This window comes from Podarcis cretensis, assembly GCF_951804945.1.
Source record: "Podarcis cretensis genome assembly, chromosome: 5".
Classification (NCBI taxonomy): domain Eukaryota; kingdom Metazoa; phylum Chordata; class Lepidosauria; order Squamata; family Lacertidae; genus Podarcis; species Podarcis cretensis.
Genome location: NC_137174.1, coordinates 50,493,941 through 50,512,131, shown reverse-complemented (window position 1 = coordinate 50,512,131; position 18,191 = coordinate 50,493,941). Strand labels below are relative to the sequence as shown.

At 39.7% G+C, this 18,191-nt stretch overlaps 2 protein-coding genes across 8 annotated transcripts in view; one reads left to right on the top strand and one right to left on the bottom strand.

The window, feature by feature from the left end:
- ATRNL1 (attractin like 1) overlaps window positions 1-12,609 on the top strand; it is a 512,979-nt gene extending 500,370 nt beyond the window's left edge. Inside the window, exons 29-30 of one of the 3 annotated variants that reach the window (XM_079976621.1) lie at window positions 5,663-5,713; window positions 9,699-12,609. In XM_079976621.1, the coding sequence (XP_079832747.1) occupies window positions 5,663-5,713; window positions 9,699-9,823 (176 nt within the window). In that variant the 3' untranslated portion in view covers window positions 9,824-12,609. Of the gene's footprint in view, window positions 1-5,662; window positions 5,714-6,843; window positions 6,894-9,698 lie in introns of those variants that run through there. The other 2 variants (XM_079976623.1, XM_079976622.1) reach the window with 2 other exon arrangements.
- LOC307216462 (uncharacterized protein) overlaps window positions 1-18,191 on the bottom strand; it is a 96,510-nt gene that overhangs the window by 8,131 nt on the left and 70,188 nt on the right. The window lies entirely within an intron of this gene.

Sequence of the window (18,191 nt, the reverse complement as noted above, 5' to 3'; positions counted from 1 at the left end):
GACACTGAGAAGCCTCTTAAGACTGATTGACTGGAACCCTCAAAAAGCCCTAAGACTGGGTAATCTGCTTTGTGCGGATTGAGTTCTTTCTATGGGCTTGCTTGATTTGAAGCTTGTAGTGGTCCACTTGTTTGAGCTATATACTTTGGGTTCTCTCCTATGGATTCATAGACTAAGCTGTCTACAAACTAGATACTCTCAGTGTTTCCCATCTGTAAAATGGATACACATTTTTAGAATATTTTCCAGGTGTTTAATTTCTTAATACTATTTATGTGAGTGACAGACATGGTCTTAAATTAGTTTTGCACTTTTAGTTCTTCCTATGTGAGACATTTGTAGCCTATGTCATATCAACTGTGTTGGCCTGCATCATTTATAGAAGGGTTGCTCGGCAGTAGAAGACTTGGAAGAGGGCTATAGCTGCAGAGCATCAGTTTTGCATGTAGATAGTCCCAAATTCAATCCCCAGCGTCTCCAGGCAACACTGGGAGAGACTCCCTGTATGAAACCCTGGAGAGTTGCTCCTAGTCAGTGCTCACAATACTAAGCTAGATGGATTTGACTTGCGGCATGGAAGCTTCCTATGTACATGTAATGTAATAACAGACTTGCGTCTCTGCTAGTTTCCTATGGACTCTGTTCCTTTTGCACTGGGCTCCAGCCCAGACCTTGCCCGACTAGGTACCCAAATTTTGTTGTCTTGGAATGGAAAACTATTGTTGCAGTAAACATCTGAAATGACAACTATGGCTTGCGCTGTGAAAATCACCTCTTCCTGTTCACTGGATAGTGGCAACCAGTACATTTGTTTTATAGGGAAGATAAAACAAATCTGAAACTGATTAAACTTTAAAGCACATAGCTTTCTCTCCTTCAGCTACTGCTTGGTGATAGGGACTTGGAAGAATAGCATGCTTTCCACATGGGCCACAGCTAATGTCCACTAAGGAGTTGGATTTGTCATGGAGGTGGCGGCAAAATGTGGAGTATGGGAGAAGCTTTGAAGTAGTCTGACAAGGATAGATTTTAACAAGGAACCAAGAAGAAATGAGTATCTGAGACAAAAGCAAATGGGACACTTTATGCTTCTAATGTTTTTCTTTCTCCTTTGCTAAGCTCCTATCAGGAGACTGTCAAACCTAACCACAATATCAACAGCAAAGATAGTGATGCTTTGATCATTACTCAGATCGAGCAGGTTTTCCCTATTATATGGCATCTATTTGAAGTGAAAATGAAGCACCGTGAATCTCTTTGGAAATGGCAGGATTTTGTAAGGGATAGCATCAAATATCAGTTTTGTAGAATGTTATCATTAATTTCAGTACAAAAGAAGAAAAGAATGAAAAGAAAGAAATTGTTACAAGCCACTGACATTTCCGATAAAACTGAAGATTCTGTTGCTTTCCCAATTTAGTATTATTGATCATTTCCATATTACTTTAAGTATGCAGTGTGCTTTATAGTGTGCTTTTCCTTATCTCACCCACTTTTCAGATGGTGAACTGAGGCTAAGAAAGGTTTCTCCCCCACAGATTTTAAACCAGGATTTCCAAAACCCAATACTCTTATTCAACAGATTATATTTTTAGCAAGGCTTTGGGCTTTCACTGGAACAGGTAAAATAGAAAACATAAGCGAAAAAGTCTGGGTAAAATGAAGACATACATTTTGTGTTTCAAGGACTATCATTTCTTTGATATGTGTGACATTTCTCTGTCAACAGCTCATTCTGATTGGCATGTGGGATAACAGCAGAATGAGATTTCCAGGGTAAATACATGGATTAAAGGAGATTATACTAGTAACTGTAAATGGATGATAAATGCTTTAGTTTTCTGTATTTCTGGGAGGAAAAAAGTCTGTTCCAAAGCATGGTCATAAGGGATGTATAAAATTAGATGATCCTTATCACACTACAGGGTCTCCTATTTGCATTTACCCCCTTTTTAAAAAGTTTACTTCCCTAAAATGAAGCAAAACATGGAAACAAGCAGTTCTGCTTGAATTATGAATTAGAACATGCATATGCATATATATGTGCACTGATCATTTTGCATAATTTATTCCAGTCATAAGATTTGAGGTTACTGACTGTAGAATTGGAGTGGGGAAAATTTTTAACTTCCTAGTTACAGCTTTCCATCCTTTAAGTTCCAATCACCTAGCTCTTGCTGATCTGCTTTGTCACTGATTTAATAGCAGAAAACAGAATCAGCTGAAAAATGCAAACTACAAACTGTAAGTCACTAATGTTGCAGAGTCTTCACTGTTTACAATAAGGTAAGGTGGAGTTTTCTCTTCTACCTTGGAGATCACACACGATTCAGGTGTGGTTAACATACTACACTATATTCTTGTGAAGTCACAAATCAGTGAATAAGGGTTTCCTTGAAATCAAATTAGAAGAACAAACAGCATTGTGAGAGCAGAGGTGCGTCTTCTTATGATTAACTGATTCACTATTAATGAGCAGACACACTTTAAAAGTAGAAACTGATTATTTGGGTGGAAAGGATCTATCACGCATCAAATATCTATGCTAAGTAAGAAGTCTGTGTAATTGGATTTTTAAGAAGTTAGGTGCAGTGTTAGGGAGCTGCTGAACACAGATCTTTTTAGCTTCCAAAATTTGCTTCCAAAGGTTATTTCAAGGCACTTTAGTTTATAAATCTGCCAACATAATTGCCTCTCAGAGAATGTTTATTTTGCTACATATTTAGGGATGACAGTTGTGGTGACAGCTGCTTCCATGTGGTGAGTCCAAGACAAACTACTACTGAATGGGATTTTGTTCCATAAAAGAAAATAGCACTCATCTGCCTACAATACAAATATTTGATTTAATGGAGTTGTAGTTCATATCATTACTTAAATGGACATACTTTTCCACATCCTAACCAAAAACTGACAGTGAAAAACAAGAGGGTACTTTAGGTAAGGAGGTAGAAGTGAGCCAAAAATGAGGGAGAGGGGAAGCAGAAGTCTAAAGGTGACATGAAGGACACCAGGGTCTTAGAGAGGGGGAGCCTGGAGGAAGGGAACAGAGACGGTAAACTGGGGACTGAAGAAAGAGGAATAGGGGAAGAAAGGTGACTGCCTGAGAACTACATGTATGCCATCTTTCGTTCCATGATGGAACAAAACAAAAGAAGATGGGAAATGAGAGCACCTTGATTCATTTTAATAGGCTGAAATGCAGCCTTGCTTTGTGAGCTGAGTCCAACACAGCATCTTGGAACACAGAGGTGGGAGATGAGGAAAGGATGGCTAAGAGCACCTGATTTGTACCTTTCAGTTCTTCTTCGGTTTACGATGCATTCAGTAAATGTACTCTCTCTCTGAATAATGGGTGCAAGTGAAGTTAATGTTTATAAATAAGGCTAGCAAGAGTAGAAACCCTGGCATAACATTAAGATAGTGCTCACACCATTATAAATGAGAGTTGATGAACCAGGATATTTTCATATGTGCTTGCAGAGTGCTTTAGTGCACTGAAACGATCATTATAAATGACAGAACCTAGTAAAAATGCCCAGTGTGTAATTATAAATAGTATTGATGAAATAAAAATGAAGATGTACTTGTTGAGCTCCATGGTGATCTATGTTAACCACTGATTAGCCATTCTAATTCCCATTATTTTCTCAGTAGGGTTGAAATTTCACTAGAGCCATTTGCATTAACTTTCATAGGTACAGGGATCTCTGATATTATTAATATACTAAGTAATGAGTTCATTGCACTAATGCAGCTGCATTTAGTCCTCAGTTCCTGGGCTTTTACAGGAGCTTTTTTGGGGGGGGACTAACCAAGGAAATTGCAGCAATGCTGAAATGTGAAGCTTTTGGTTTCAAACGGCATTAGAGCACCATCTTTTCTGTTTTTAACTTGCCTGCATGACAACTCTTGCCTAATCTGGTTGTTGTTCTAAATTTCTTTGTGACATTATGGTTAACTTCTTTAATTTTCATTTAGAGTATTAAAGATTCTACACTGATGGGTCTTTACTGTAATTATCATAGTGTGTTCCGTATTGTGAATGTTCAGATTCTGCATAACAATGTAGAAATGCCAGTAATTTAATCTAATAAAGTTATCTATCCAGAATGGTATCTTACAATAATATGTATTTAAAAGGGGGATGTATTCCAATTATCCGCCTAACCAAAACTAGCAGGTCATCTTTAACACCCTTCACTTTAACAAAGGAGAAAGCGTTAGCATGATAAATTTTTAATTAAAATGAACAATAGAGGAATGGGGAAACTTACATTTCTCAGCCAGCAAATAAAACTAAAGTATAAAATGTTGGTTTCTTATTCTGGAAGGTAATATGGTCTTCCATCAGTTAGTATGTAGCTGTATACAACAAAATGGGGGGGGGGGGGAGAGATTCAAACATCCCAGCCTGGGTATTTCTATTTAAATCTGATTACAGTGAAATAAAACTGTAGCTATTAAAGGTTTAAAAGAACTACAAATACAAGCAGTAAAAGAAGACAGTTAGTAAATGAGGTAGTAAAACATTTCAGCAGGGCAAACAGTTTATAGCTCACTGCCTTCTGTAGCAGGCGGCTCTATTCTCCAAAGCCTCACGTGTGGTTCCCTGAATTGCACCTAAGCCTGCAATTAACCTTTCACGCCTAATGAAGCTGTTTTGCTGGAAAATTAAAATGTATAGTACTGCCTGCTCTTGCAAAAGTTGTGGGGAGCGGGGAAAGCTATCTCAGAATGAATCCATTTCCAAAGCCTATTGTTCAAATGTAAAATTCAAGTGTTGCACTTACATCTTAAATTGCACACCACAGTTTGCAAGGCAATCTGCTTTATTGTGGTACATTTTATTTCTGTACTTATTAATTGTTCTGCATAATTGTTAAAAATAAAAAACCCGCACACCAGTAATTTTATAGTTAGGCATTTAGTGCTTGAGGATCAACTATTACCACTAAATTGCCATTAGGGAAGACTATAGTTGTTCTATGTACAACCAAGATAATATTGTTTTTTCTTGTTTCTGGTGTTGTCTTTTAAAAATAATAATGTCATTTTCTCTGGCATATTGGATTGGCCGCTCCTTTTAATGGTGTCTCTAGCATTCACTAAAGGAAACTATAGATTGTTTCCTAACCAAAGGTTATGAAAATAGTCATCCCCATTTCTGTAAAGCTAAAACTGATTTGATAAATCCTATTCCAAGATGGAATTTCCTGACCTCAAGATCACAGAGAAGCTTCTGACCTGTACATGTGACTCATTAATTCTGCTTCTGTGATTTGATACTGAACCATGCTGATTCTACAGTACTACTGCTACAGAACTGAAGAAACAGAGGCTCTCAGCTCAGGAGGGAATATTTTTAAAGGGGGAATGCATGAAGTAAATTATAACAAGCCATGAAACTAGGGGTGACAAATGGGAGATATCATAGGATTTACATTTCCAGCCAATAATATTAACTCTAACTGTTTGGAAACACAACCCTATTAAATAAAGGTAAAGCATATAATAAATATTTAAGCCCCAGCATTTTTATTGACTCTTTGGTTGCATTTTGATGTAAATTCTACTTGCCAGCAGCGTCTGTGCATCATTTTGACTTGGTAAATGAAATTCTTTTAGACCGCCAGTCTGAAGTAATGAATTGTTCCCCTAGTTAATTGTACTGCTTTGATAACAAGGAACTGTGTTGGGCCTAGAGAACACGGTAAGTGAATTCCATTGGATGATTTGTGTGACGTTTTGAAAAATGATCTTCTGGAGTGACTTGATATTAATGGAACTCTAACAGCATGCAAGCATGTCCCAGTATGCAGTTTAGATTGAAAAGAAGCAGTTCCTTCTGAATAGTGGAGTAAGAGGAACAGCATCCAATAAAGCATATTTCAAGAAAATGAAAACTTGGGAAAAGCATGTTAGGTTCAGCTCTTTTGTGAGTTCAGGGTGTCCGGTAAAAAGTGCCTTGATGTGTTTTATTGGGGAGCACATTCTATCCCTAGCCTGATCCTAGATCAGTTCACTAACTGTAACAGGAAAGCGGTAACATTTGAAGATTTAACTAAAGACAGTTGCTGACAAGCAAGTATCAATCTGGTGCTTGCTTGCTTGTTTGCTTACTACTAAATCAATTCACTAGTATGACCTGGTCTGTGGAGACTGAATGACACTTAAAAATGCTGCACAACAATGCCTCAGTGTGCCAGAGAAGTGGATGCACTGGCACTGGAAATGAGGACAGGTCATAGTCTGGTGCAAGGGCATCAGACTTGGCCTTGCACTGGAGCCAGAGCACTAGTCGTATGTGCTAGAAAGGCATCAATGAAAGTGAAAACTTGAGGCTAATATCAACTGGAACCAGTCTAAGACAAGAGCCATGCATATGGAAATTTTTAAATTGTTCTCAGAGCAAAGAGAAAGACAAAAACAAGAGGTTTCTCAACTACAAGCAGGAGTGGGCAGTACAGAAACACACATACAACATATGAAAACATACCATATTTGGTATTTATCAGAGCATGACCTAAAAGGAGAAATAAAGATGTAAAAGGTCCTTGGACAGCTATGGTAAGCTGACTTGGGCTCTCTACCAACCTCCAGGATACACATTTCTTCCTGACTTACTCACAAATTCAAGAGTTCTTCAGTAGCCTGAACATTGGGTTTAGAGTCCTGTGGATGTCTGATGTCTTTCTGCACCTTGAAACCACATTAATGATGCAATCCTGTGCATGTTTCTTTCTAACCATACTCTCAGGTAAATGTGTTTGGACTGCAACCTAGGTTATATTTTTAAGACTGGTGGGCACCAATTAATTTGGATCTTTCTTTCATCCCGAGGGCTCAAAGCAAGTCCTGGTTTTCTGTCCAACTAAGCTTTCTTCAGAAAGGGCCCACTGAAATTAATGAACCATTTCTATTAACTTCAATGGGTCTACTCCAACTACCGTTGGCTACAACCCCTAGCACTTCTTCTTACGAAGGACAATTTCATGCTGAACACTGCTATTCCAGCCACCAATGCCATAGTGCTACTGAATGATGCAGAGTCAGAGAATGGCAAATATGATGTGGGAAATGATTTCATGGCCCCATGCTTGTGTATGTTAATTTGTATGGATCCATTAAAGGATATGAATTAGGGTCAAACTACATCACACAATGTGGCAAGGCATGCTTGATTATGTAATTTAAGTAGCATTCACATGTGCAAAAGGAATAAGGACTGTGATGCAGTTTCTCATGCTGCAGTTCCAATAAACATCTATACATATACACATACATACAGATACAGATGACACTGACACAGACACAGACACACACACACACACACACACACACACACAGACACTGCTATTTGTCATAGGAAAGAAGTTCCCAATGGTGGTAGTGCCAGCTTCCTTTCTGTGGTAAACAGGCATTCCAGGCAAGTTTTCTTTGGGACCACTACAAAAGGTATTTTTCACATGCACCACTTGTGATCTGATCACCCCTCCATGCTACCTGAAGCATAATAAACAAGCATCACCAAGCTATGTGTTTAGTGCAATGTGAGGAAGTGATCCTGAGCAGGGAGGAAGATTAAAGGAAGCATCTTTGTAGGAGCTTCACAGCTCCGCTTAACAAGAGTCAGGCTGTGGGACAACAAAGCAAGTGAAAAGAATACTCTGACTCATGAGGAGAAAGATGGCCCTGCCCTGAGATGCTGCCATAATTAGTATCATGGGGAAGCATCTGACAGCATCCAGAATGATGTGGGGAGAGATAAACTAGGCTTCTTCTCTGTGAACAGCAGGGAAGAGTTTTTCAACAAGTTGATCTACTCTTGTGGAACCTGGAAAAGCATATAGTGAATCCAAAAGGCTACTTCTACATTTTAACTTTGCCCCCTGAGAAATAACTGTCCCTTTTGAACCCCGTTGGGTCTTCTGACAAGCCATGAAATATTCTTTGCACATGTTGGATTTTGCCCTTTGTATCTGTGCTTTTGCAACATGGAAATGATTTTGATTCAGTAAACAGTATGAGAGGGAATATTTTACAGATACATCTAATTTTTGCATACTGACATGTTGACAAGCTATATATCCACTCAGTGAACTGAAGAACAGTGTATGGTGGCACAATTAGAAATCAAAGTCAAGAATCTTCAAATATTGTATGATATTTAAGTATCAGCATTCTCATGGCTGTTCTTAATTGACAAAACACGCAGAGTTGTAGTTAGTAAGGCAATTCACTGATGCCTCCTTTCCCCTGACCTTGCACACATACTGATGTCCTCAGTGCCAGCTTAAGTCTTTTATGTTCTTCCAGGCCTTTTAAGATCTTGTTTTAAGTATGTAACATGGTTGGGGATTTTAATGTGCTTTTCGTGATTCTGCTCAATGGTACAAAGAACTATAATGTCTTTTTTTTTGCAGCCCATGGCAGCCATTTTGTGCTGGTACCCACAGCACTTTTATCAAGATATGATCTGGCACCTCTCTTCTTTTTTTTACCCAAAAAACCCAGTGCTTTTTGTAGATAGTATTTTATAGTACTGGTTTTGTTGTTTGGGTTTTTGTGCTGCTTGTCTCATAAATACACACACCCCTAATCCTAACCCACCCACCGCAATTCACTTGATGGGAAGCAGTATTTAGATAAAATAGCTCAAATCTGTGTCTCCCAAGCCTTAATTACCGTATTTTTCGCCCCTTAGGACGCACTTTTTCCCTATGGGGCGAATGCAGGCTTCCGCTGAAGCCTGGAGAGCGATAGGCATCGGTGCACACCGACCCCTCTCGCTCTCCAGGCTTCAGGAAGCTATCCGCAAGCCTTGCAAGCCCGGCGGGAGTTCCCACGGGCTCACAAGGCTTGTGGGCAGCAGCCTGCAGCCCTGGCAAGTGTCCGTAAGCCTTGCGCGCCCGGCGGGAGGTCCCGCCGAGCGCGCGAGGCTTGGGGCGGCAGCCTGTCGCCCGAAGCACGGGGAGCCCTCCAGAGGGTGCCCCATGCTTCGGGCAGGTGTGTGCAAGGCTTGGGGCGGCAGCCGCGGCTGGGGGGAAAATATTTTTTTTTTATTCATTCCCCCCCCCCCAAAAAAAAACACGAGGTGCGTCTTATGGGCCGGTGCGCCCTATAGGACGAAAAATACGGTAATACACCCTAAGCAACAAGTTGGACGTCTATCTTTTTTTAAAAATAAAGAGCCAGCAGGGAAGGAGTGGGATTGGGACTGTGGCACAGGGACAGAGGACTATAACTCTTTGCTTTCACTGGCTTCTGGTATTGCTTTGTTGTTGTTGTTTATATGAAAACCCAGCTACAGTGTGTGACAAGTGTCTTATTTACTTTTGTCATACCCTCCAACATTCCTTAGATGAAAACAGGGGTATTCTACTATATCAGTTTCGCTGCTAGTTAGTGGTATTATTAGTTTGGGGTTTTCTTTTTCCACCAGGCTTTCCTAAAGGCAATACATAAATAAAACTATTTCTGTGCTTAAAATACTGCAGTTTTGTATGTTTTCTCTCATAACTTTTGTACCAGACCAGGAGGGAATGCTCAAGCAATCATATGGCAAGTCTGATTCAATTGCTCATGAGCTAGTTTCTAGTGGAATTAGAAGCTCCTCTCAGTGAAAGTAGAAAGAGAAAGCAGGAAAAAGTATTCTCATAGCAGAATGTTAATTCCTCTTTTCCTTTTCCTTCCAGGACTGGCAATTGCAAGTGCACTGATAGACATTTCACAACAGAAGCCCTCAGAGTGTAAAGATAAGAATTCGGCAGTCAGAAATCGAAAACACCACCTTTCAACACGTCAAGGAACTTGTGTCTGAGATTAAAATAACACATTTGTATATTCTGTAATGTTTTTCTTTCTTTTTTTCTTTTTTAAAGAGCTTCCATTGTAAGCTAAAATACAGCCTCAGGTTTTATGGAGGCAACCTCTGGATGGTGGCAAGAATGGTGGTAAGAACCTCCAGGCTCAGATAGATTAGCACCTTCTTTCTGCTGTGCCCCAAAGCAGGGCATCTGGAATGACAAAGGTGAATATACTGGAGGACCTTATGAAAAGATTCTGACATCAGTAATGATATGAAAAATACTTCTCCACACATCTTGTTATTCATATCAGGAAATAAATAAAAATGTCTGGAAAAAGATAGTACATTGTTTTATAATGTGGAAGGAAATATATCATGGAAAATTAAAGTAAGTCTAAAGGACTTGTTATATAGCTAGAAGTGTTGAGTTATTCAGTTTGTCAGCTTGATTAGCGCTGAGATACACACACTTAAGAAAGCAGAAAATGACATTATTAGGGATATAAATAATATTATCATTACCCTGATATGAAGGCATAATTTGAACTTTGTGATAGGCAGATATAGCAAAAACCATGTATTTCAATGAGCCAGATGTAACAAAAGAAAACTCTGAAAGGATTTATGCATATCAAAGATTTCTGCCTTCCAAAGGACCCTGCCACAGTCTAAGGTCTGAAGCAGGATGAAGACTGGACTTTTCTACTATGTAAGAATTCAGAATGGTGAATACAGCAAAGAGTACATGCTTGTCTTCCATGCCAACCATTATCAGATCCGACTGAGTTTGGGAAAGCGTGTCCAGCAGCCAAGATCCCTTTTCCCCCAATAGCCATCTCCAAAATTGCAAGACCCAGGAGTAGAAAAATTGCAAAACTCTCTGCAGAAGAATATCTGATGCTTTTTTAACTAACATAATTGTGAAGGCTGAAGTCAAATGTAGCTTTAAGCATGCTGATGTCTATTGATTACAGTAGTCTCAAGCATACTCAAGTTTGTGGCAAATGGCAGCCTCAATGTCCAGTGTTAAAATTAATGCCATATCCGCTTATTTGCAGAATAATGTTGCCCTGGCCACACTTACCCCTTTATCACAGTTATTAAAAGTCCTCCCTCTCAGAGCAACAGATCCAAGCTCTTCGTATTCATTGCATTTAAGTAATTCCACTGTACCCTAAAATAAAGTCGCCAGTGGCTTGTAGGAAGTTTTGTCACTTGGAACTCTTGGAATGACTTTTCTGTATGTGAGATCACCTTATCAACAAAAGCTAAAGGGAATTTTTTGACTATTTTAAAGAAAAGATCAAGCAGCGTCCTTGTTTTATTTTCATTATGCAGTTCAGCCCTTCCATTCACAGAAGGAACAATGATCCAGCAGAGGTAACTACTCACAGAGGAGCGGGACCAATTTTTGGCCATTTTCCCTTCAGCTGCCACACCACCTCCCATGTTGTTTTGGAAATTCCCCCAACTCTCTGATCATGTGGAATGTCACTCAATAGATGAATGATAAGGTGGTACCCAACTAAGTCATACTCAGAGTAGACCCACTGAAAATCAATGGGCGGGGTATAAATAATAAATTATTGTTATAAATTATTATTATTATCAAATCCATTTGTTTCAGTAGGTCTAATCCAGTTATAACTAATGTTGGAGTCCAACCATAATATTTAATGTAAAAGTTGTTTGCGGAAGGTGGCGGCAGATGAAGCACGTTTATATTTAGGCTTAATGTCTCAAATTCAGGGAACGTTAAATGCATTCAAGATCAATTAAATTTACGTATTTAGTTCTTCAACTTAAGCATCACTGAAATGAAGAAGACTAAATCTACAATTTTCTTTGGAGCTGAGCTGCACTCTGAACTGGTCACGGCAGGTTCCCCACCCAGTCGTCTTGCAAGAACTTCCTCATAAGGGCAAAGTAGCAGTCCTTAGTTTGACAGCTGCCTGTATGGGAGTTATCTATCAGCAGAGGTATAAACTCTTACTTAAAGTGGAGTTGTGCTAATTATGAAAGCTATACAAATATAACTGATGTTTATAATTATACCTGCATTTTTAATTAAAAAATCATTTTATTTCCGGAAGGGGGAGACATTTCACTGTTTACACTTTGACTACATAGTTACTTGCATGCCAAGATGGTGCAGTAGCAGTAATAACGCCCTGTTTGTGAGTTGGTAGGTGTTTTTCTTTTGTATTATCATTTGACTACTTAATTTGGATGAGAACTGAATGTATAAAAAAAGAAAAGAATTTAAATACATCAAAAGGAACTGTTGTACAGTATGTAGTTCCCTCTCATCCGAGGTCATTAGGTTACATTTTATCATGACTGCTATGCTGTTTTAATTAGTTGCACATTGATAAATTATGCTAGCATGATTGTTGAAATAGTTTCACATTTCAAAAGGAGACCTGATTCTTATGCTGAAGTTATGTTGTCACAGTGTGATGATTTTTGTTGACTGTTCTTACCTCACTTTGTTGTTATTCTAAACAAAGGACCCAGTTCTGCAAGCACTTATATGCCAATATGTTCTATTCATATGATCCTATTTACATATAATTTTTTCCAGAATTAGGGCAAAATTGATTTCTGTCAGAAATTATCAAAAAAAGAAATATTGTAACTCCAATAAGAGTCTGGGTTTTTTTCTTAAAAAAGAAAACCCTTCTGTCATTGTAATGTTGATTTGCTTAAAGAAAACAAATCATTAGAATTGGCATGTATGATGAGTAAGATGATTATTTGAAGAAAGACAAAAGAGAAATAAAAGACTTGGCTATAAATTTCCTAATTTTCCCCAACATGATTTAGTTACCAAAGGTTCGTGTATTTTGTGAGTCTATCTACATTTATTGGACAGGTATTCTATGAAATAGTTACCCTGGCAAAGCATGAACCCTACCAAACCAGCGTTTTTTGAAAGTATATTCTGCAACATAGCAGTGAAGCAGTAATTGTGCATGACACACTGGATTTACTGGACCACCCACACATCATTCAGCTTTATTAGTTCTGCAGTGCTTCCCAAACAATACCACATTATTGCTATCCAGGGCAATAATAGGGGCACTATTGTACTACAGTACCAAAAAAGCAGAACAAAAAGCATACCCAGAATATTTGTGGAATGGAAAGGTTTGGATAGCAAGCAGCTATTGGACACGCACTGTCCAAAAAACAAAATAAAACAGTATGTGTGCCAAAACTGTTGCAGGTGGAAACACTATTGGAAGTGGGATCAGGTATAATGCCCCATCAATGAATGCAGAATATAAAAGACGATAGCAGGGCCTTGTGTTTAATTTTAAAAGAATGATAATGTTGCTATCAACACTTCAAGATATAAGCAATTTTTATATAGCTGACAATTAAAATCAGCAATAAATTGTGGGACTTCCTGTGTTGGTCTCATAATTGGTTTGACAAGCATTTACATCTGAACTTTTTTTAAAAAAATTGTGGACAGAATTACTCATGAAAGGCTCTCTTCTACCAATACACTAAGATTGATTAGGAGGACTAACAACCTGTAAACTAGGTTAAGCCAATGGGGTTTGGGTTACGTGAGGATTTTAACCTGTTTTCTCCAGTCCAACACGCTAACCATGTTTGCAAGGATTTCATCCAGAGTATTTCCCCCTCTACTTTGATCTTCCTGCAGCAGATTATCTTGCAGAGAAAAGAATTGCAGCTACACAGACTGCATAACACCAAATAACTTTCTCCTCTCAGCTGCTGCCTGCTGAGCAGGAAGGGAACTGAAAAGCCCAGGTGAAATTCAGCTATGAACTACAGTGGTGCCCCGCAAGACGAATGCCTCGCAAGACGGAAAACCCGCTAGACGAAAGGGTTTTCTGTTTTGGAGGTGCTTCGCAAAACGAATTTCCTATGGGCTTGCTTCGCAAGACGAAAATGTCTTGCGAGTTCCTGCGGGTTCCCCCCCCCCCTTTTCTCAGCCGCTAATCCGCTTATCAGCTGATCCGCTAATCCCCTTATCAGCTGATCCGCTAAGCCGCTTATCAGCTGATCCGCTAAGCCGCTAATGGGCTTGCTTCGCAAGACGAAAAAACCGCAAGACGAAGAGACTCGCAGAACGGATTCTTTTCGTCTTGCGAGGCACCACTATATTTCCAGCTCAAGGGCCAGAAGTACTCCACCCTTGGTTTAAGGATGGGCATATCTGTCAACTTTGGTTTCTTGTAGTTTCTCATTTTCCCACCCTTAAGCTCTCCACATTTTCACATCAGTATTCTTATTCACATTCTATTGTATGATCTTCACTCATTCAGTAAGGCTTTTGATAAAGCCCCCCATGATATTCTTGTGGAGAAGCTGGTAAATTGTAGTCTGGATTGGATATCTGTTAGGTGGATTTGGTGTTGGTCGACTGACCCAACCCAAAGAGTACTCATTAATGGTCCTCGTCATCCTGGGGGAAAGTGACAAGTGAGCTTCTACAGGGTTGTGTCCTGGGTCCTTTATTGTTCAACATCTTTATAAACGATGCGGACGAAAGAATTGAGGGGATTGCTCATAAAATTAGCAGATGACAGCAAACTTAGTGGGGTAGCTAGTGCCGAAGAAGACAGAATCAGAATTCAAGATGACCTTAGCAGATTGGACAACCAAAACAAAATTAACGAATGAATGAATGAATAGGGACAAATGTAAGGTTCTACACTTAGGCAGGAAGAACCAACTGCACAAATATTAAGATGGAGAGACACCTGGATTGCCAGTAGTACATGTGAAAAGAATCTAGGGATCTTAGTATACCACAAATTTAACATGAGTCAACAGTGTGATGCAGCAGCAAAAAAAGCTAATGCCATTCTAGGCTGCATCAACAGAAGTATAGTGTCCAGATCAAGGGAAGACATTGTACTGCTCTATTCTGCCTTAGTCAGATCCCACCTGGAGTACTGTGTCCAGTTCTGGGAGCTACAGTCTAAGAAGGATATTGACAAGCTGGAACATACGCCGAGGAGGACAACCAAGGTAATCAAGAGTCTGGAAACCAAGCCTTATTAGGAACAGTTGAGGGGGTTGGGCATATTTAGTCTGGAAAAGAGGAGAGTGAGAGGAGATATGATAGGCATCTTCAAATATCTGAAGGGCTGTCCCATGGAAGATGAAGAAAGGTTGTTTTCTCCTGCTCTGGATGGTAGGACTTGAAACTATCGATTCAGGTTATAAGAAAAGAGATTCTGACTAAATATCAGGAAGAACTTTCTGACAGCAAGAGCTGTTCGACAGCAGAACAGACTCCCTCAGGAGGTGGTGGTCTCTCCATCATTGAAGGTTTTTAAGCAGAGGTTGGATAGGCCCCTGTCATGGATACTTTAGGCATCTGGTTGGCCATTATGAGAACAAAATGCCTTCCTAGATGAGCCACTGGCCTGATGCATCAGGTTTTCTTATGTTCTTATGCTGACAGTGAAGTGTTTGCTACAAAGCATGAGTAAATGTGGGTTGGACTTCAAACTTTACTTGTTTCTCATTGACAGACAGTCTCCACTTTACACAGCTAATTAAAAATAGCTGATGGCAAATCAAAGTTTTGATATAATGGCTTTCTTGCTGCATCAGCCCATCTTCTCTAATAGCTGACAGAAACTGCTTTGTTTTAGGACACCATCCAAATGTGTTACAGCAATCTCCAAATTTAGTTTATTTTCATTAGTATGCTGAATGGCCTTCTCATCCATCTCAGCTAATCAGTCAGTCAGTTTCTGGCCTATATTCTACACTATCCTTCTGTAAAATGCTAGCACCTATTTACAGTAGCTGCTCTTTGAAATGGGGGCGGGGGGGGAAGACTATTTTAGTCTGTTCTAACTTTGGTAGCTTTCTGTATCAAATGAACCATCCCTTTGTGTTTACATGATGCATATCTCACCCACTGAAGTCAACAAGAAATATGCCACTGCATCAGATCTGATGAAGGTTTTGGCTAGGATTTATGACAGAGAGAGGAATGGCTCCGACTTTTCTATAGCAGCATCAATATACTGACCACTGCCATTGACATTAGTTTGATCTCAAAATACATACTACACTTTATTCCTACAAAGGAATCAAGCCCGTTAAACATACATTTGCAACATTAGTGCCACTCATTTGAGTTTGAGTTACAGCCCCATCTTAAGACTTCTTGTACTGGTTGATACCAGCTTGTGTTGTGATTTATCAGCAGACATTCCAGTACATCTTCGCAACATATTAACACTGTCCTGGCAATACTGAACAGCCAGATATGCAGTGAAGGCCAGTAAGGCAGTTGAATGCCAGCATTTGCCACCCACCACTATTCAACTACCACAGTGCTGGAGAAGGAAAAGCATATTCTTATGCACAAACTCCATCTTGGAGTGGGTCCCTGTCTATCCCTTGGAATTGACTTCCTTGAAATTACGGTCACCAGAGAATGATGAAGCTTCTATGACATAAGGTTTATTTACACAGGCTGAACATAATGCTATGTGCTGGGGTGCCAGAGCTTTGTGGGTGCAAGACATCCATAAATCCTAGAATTAGTAAAAGTTAGAATTAATCAAGGTTTGATTAAACTGTGTCAAACACAGAAATTCTTGGGTTTAGCTTATGCTAACAAGCCAGACATATCTGACAGGGCTAGCTGAGAGTAAGTCATTTAGGAACAAAGCAGAATAATGGCTCATCAAAGAAACCAGCAAGAGAGCGAAGATCAGGAGGGAGGGGCCCCTCCTCCAGCTGTGTGTTGGTGGGCAGAGACCAAAGGTGGTAGAGAAAGTGGGGGTAGAATACAAAGTGGGCTGGCTGTGGCAGGCTGGAACAAAGGAAACACAGCTTTTTGCTGTTCTTTGAATCCAATGCTGCGCCTAAGAAGAAGGCCAGACCCGTTCGGGCTGTGAATACTCTGCAATCCCTTCATCTAGGTTCAGGTTGTATATATGTGTAAATAAACCATATATCACAAAAACACCACAGTCTCTGCTGTGCCTCACTGTCCCAAAAGGGAGCACAGACCCTTGGAAGCTTGTCTGATACCCCTGGAATCTCACATCACTGGACGGAGATTGGGGTGCAGTGTTATAAACTTAGATATATAAGCTAATCACCAATGGCACCTTAAACCTAGGTTGTGGTCGTCACAACAGAATGTCTAGGCACCACCACCACCAAGGTTTTTTTTTATAAATTATTATTATTATTTTCATTTCATTTCTATACTGCTTTATATTTTAAATAAAAAATCTCAAAGCAGTTTACAACACATTAAAACATCAAATAAAACAATCCAAAATAAAGCAAATTCAAGCTTCAAGGAATGTATTTCAGATCCTTCTTTAAGTGACAGTATACCAGAAAAAGCGTCTCCACCCCATCGTTCAGCCCAGACACCGAGGTCCAGCTCCAAGGGCTTTTTGGTGGTTCCCTCACTACAAGAAGTGAGGTTACAGGGAACCAGGCAGAGGGCCTTCTTGGTAGTGGCACCCGCGCTGTGGAACGCCCTCCCATCGGATGTCAAGGAAATTAAAAACTATCTGACTTTTAGAAGACATCTGAAGGCAGTCCTGTTTAGGGAGGTTTTTAATGTTTGACGTTTTATCGTGTTTTTAATATTCTGTTGGGAGATGCCCAGAGTAGCTGGGGAAACCCAGCCAGATGGGTGGGGTATAAATATAAAAATAATTATTATTATTATAACATGTTTCCCCATATTTATTTATTTACCTACTTAATTTATATAGCTTCCCCATAGCAGAAGTACTCTAGGAAGCCAGTGTGGTATAGTGGTTAGAGTGTTTGACTAGGACCTGGGAGATCAGGGTTCAAATTCCCACTCAGTCATGAATTTCACTGTGTGACCTTGGGCCAGTCAAAGCCTCTTAACTTACCTCACAGAGTCATTATAGGATTAATTGAGGAAGGGGTGAACCAGGTACTCCTTCGAGAAAAAGGTGAATGTAAATACAATAGGCTCTTCTGCTTTGCTGCTTAAAAAAGCTGGAGGGGCACTTATTTAGCCCATGTGGCTCTTTACATAAAGTTCTGATAGACTTAATCAACAGATGCAAGCACTGCCTTCATAGCTACTTGTGTTATCTGGTGCTTAGAGAACAAAAACCAGCATTTGGATTGTAGGCTTTCCACATCTCCACAATCCAAGCCCCCAGCAGCACAGAACAATCACAAGACTTTCACAGGCTGAAATTCTAAATCTCACCCAACAAAGACACACATAGGATTTCATTGAGAAACCCTCAGTTTGCACCACAAACATTTCCCACCTCCATTCAGAGAAAACCACTTTAAGAGTCACAACCCAATACTTCAGTGTCCCTCAATGACTCCACTCCAAAATTTGTTTAGATTTTAAGCA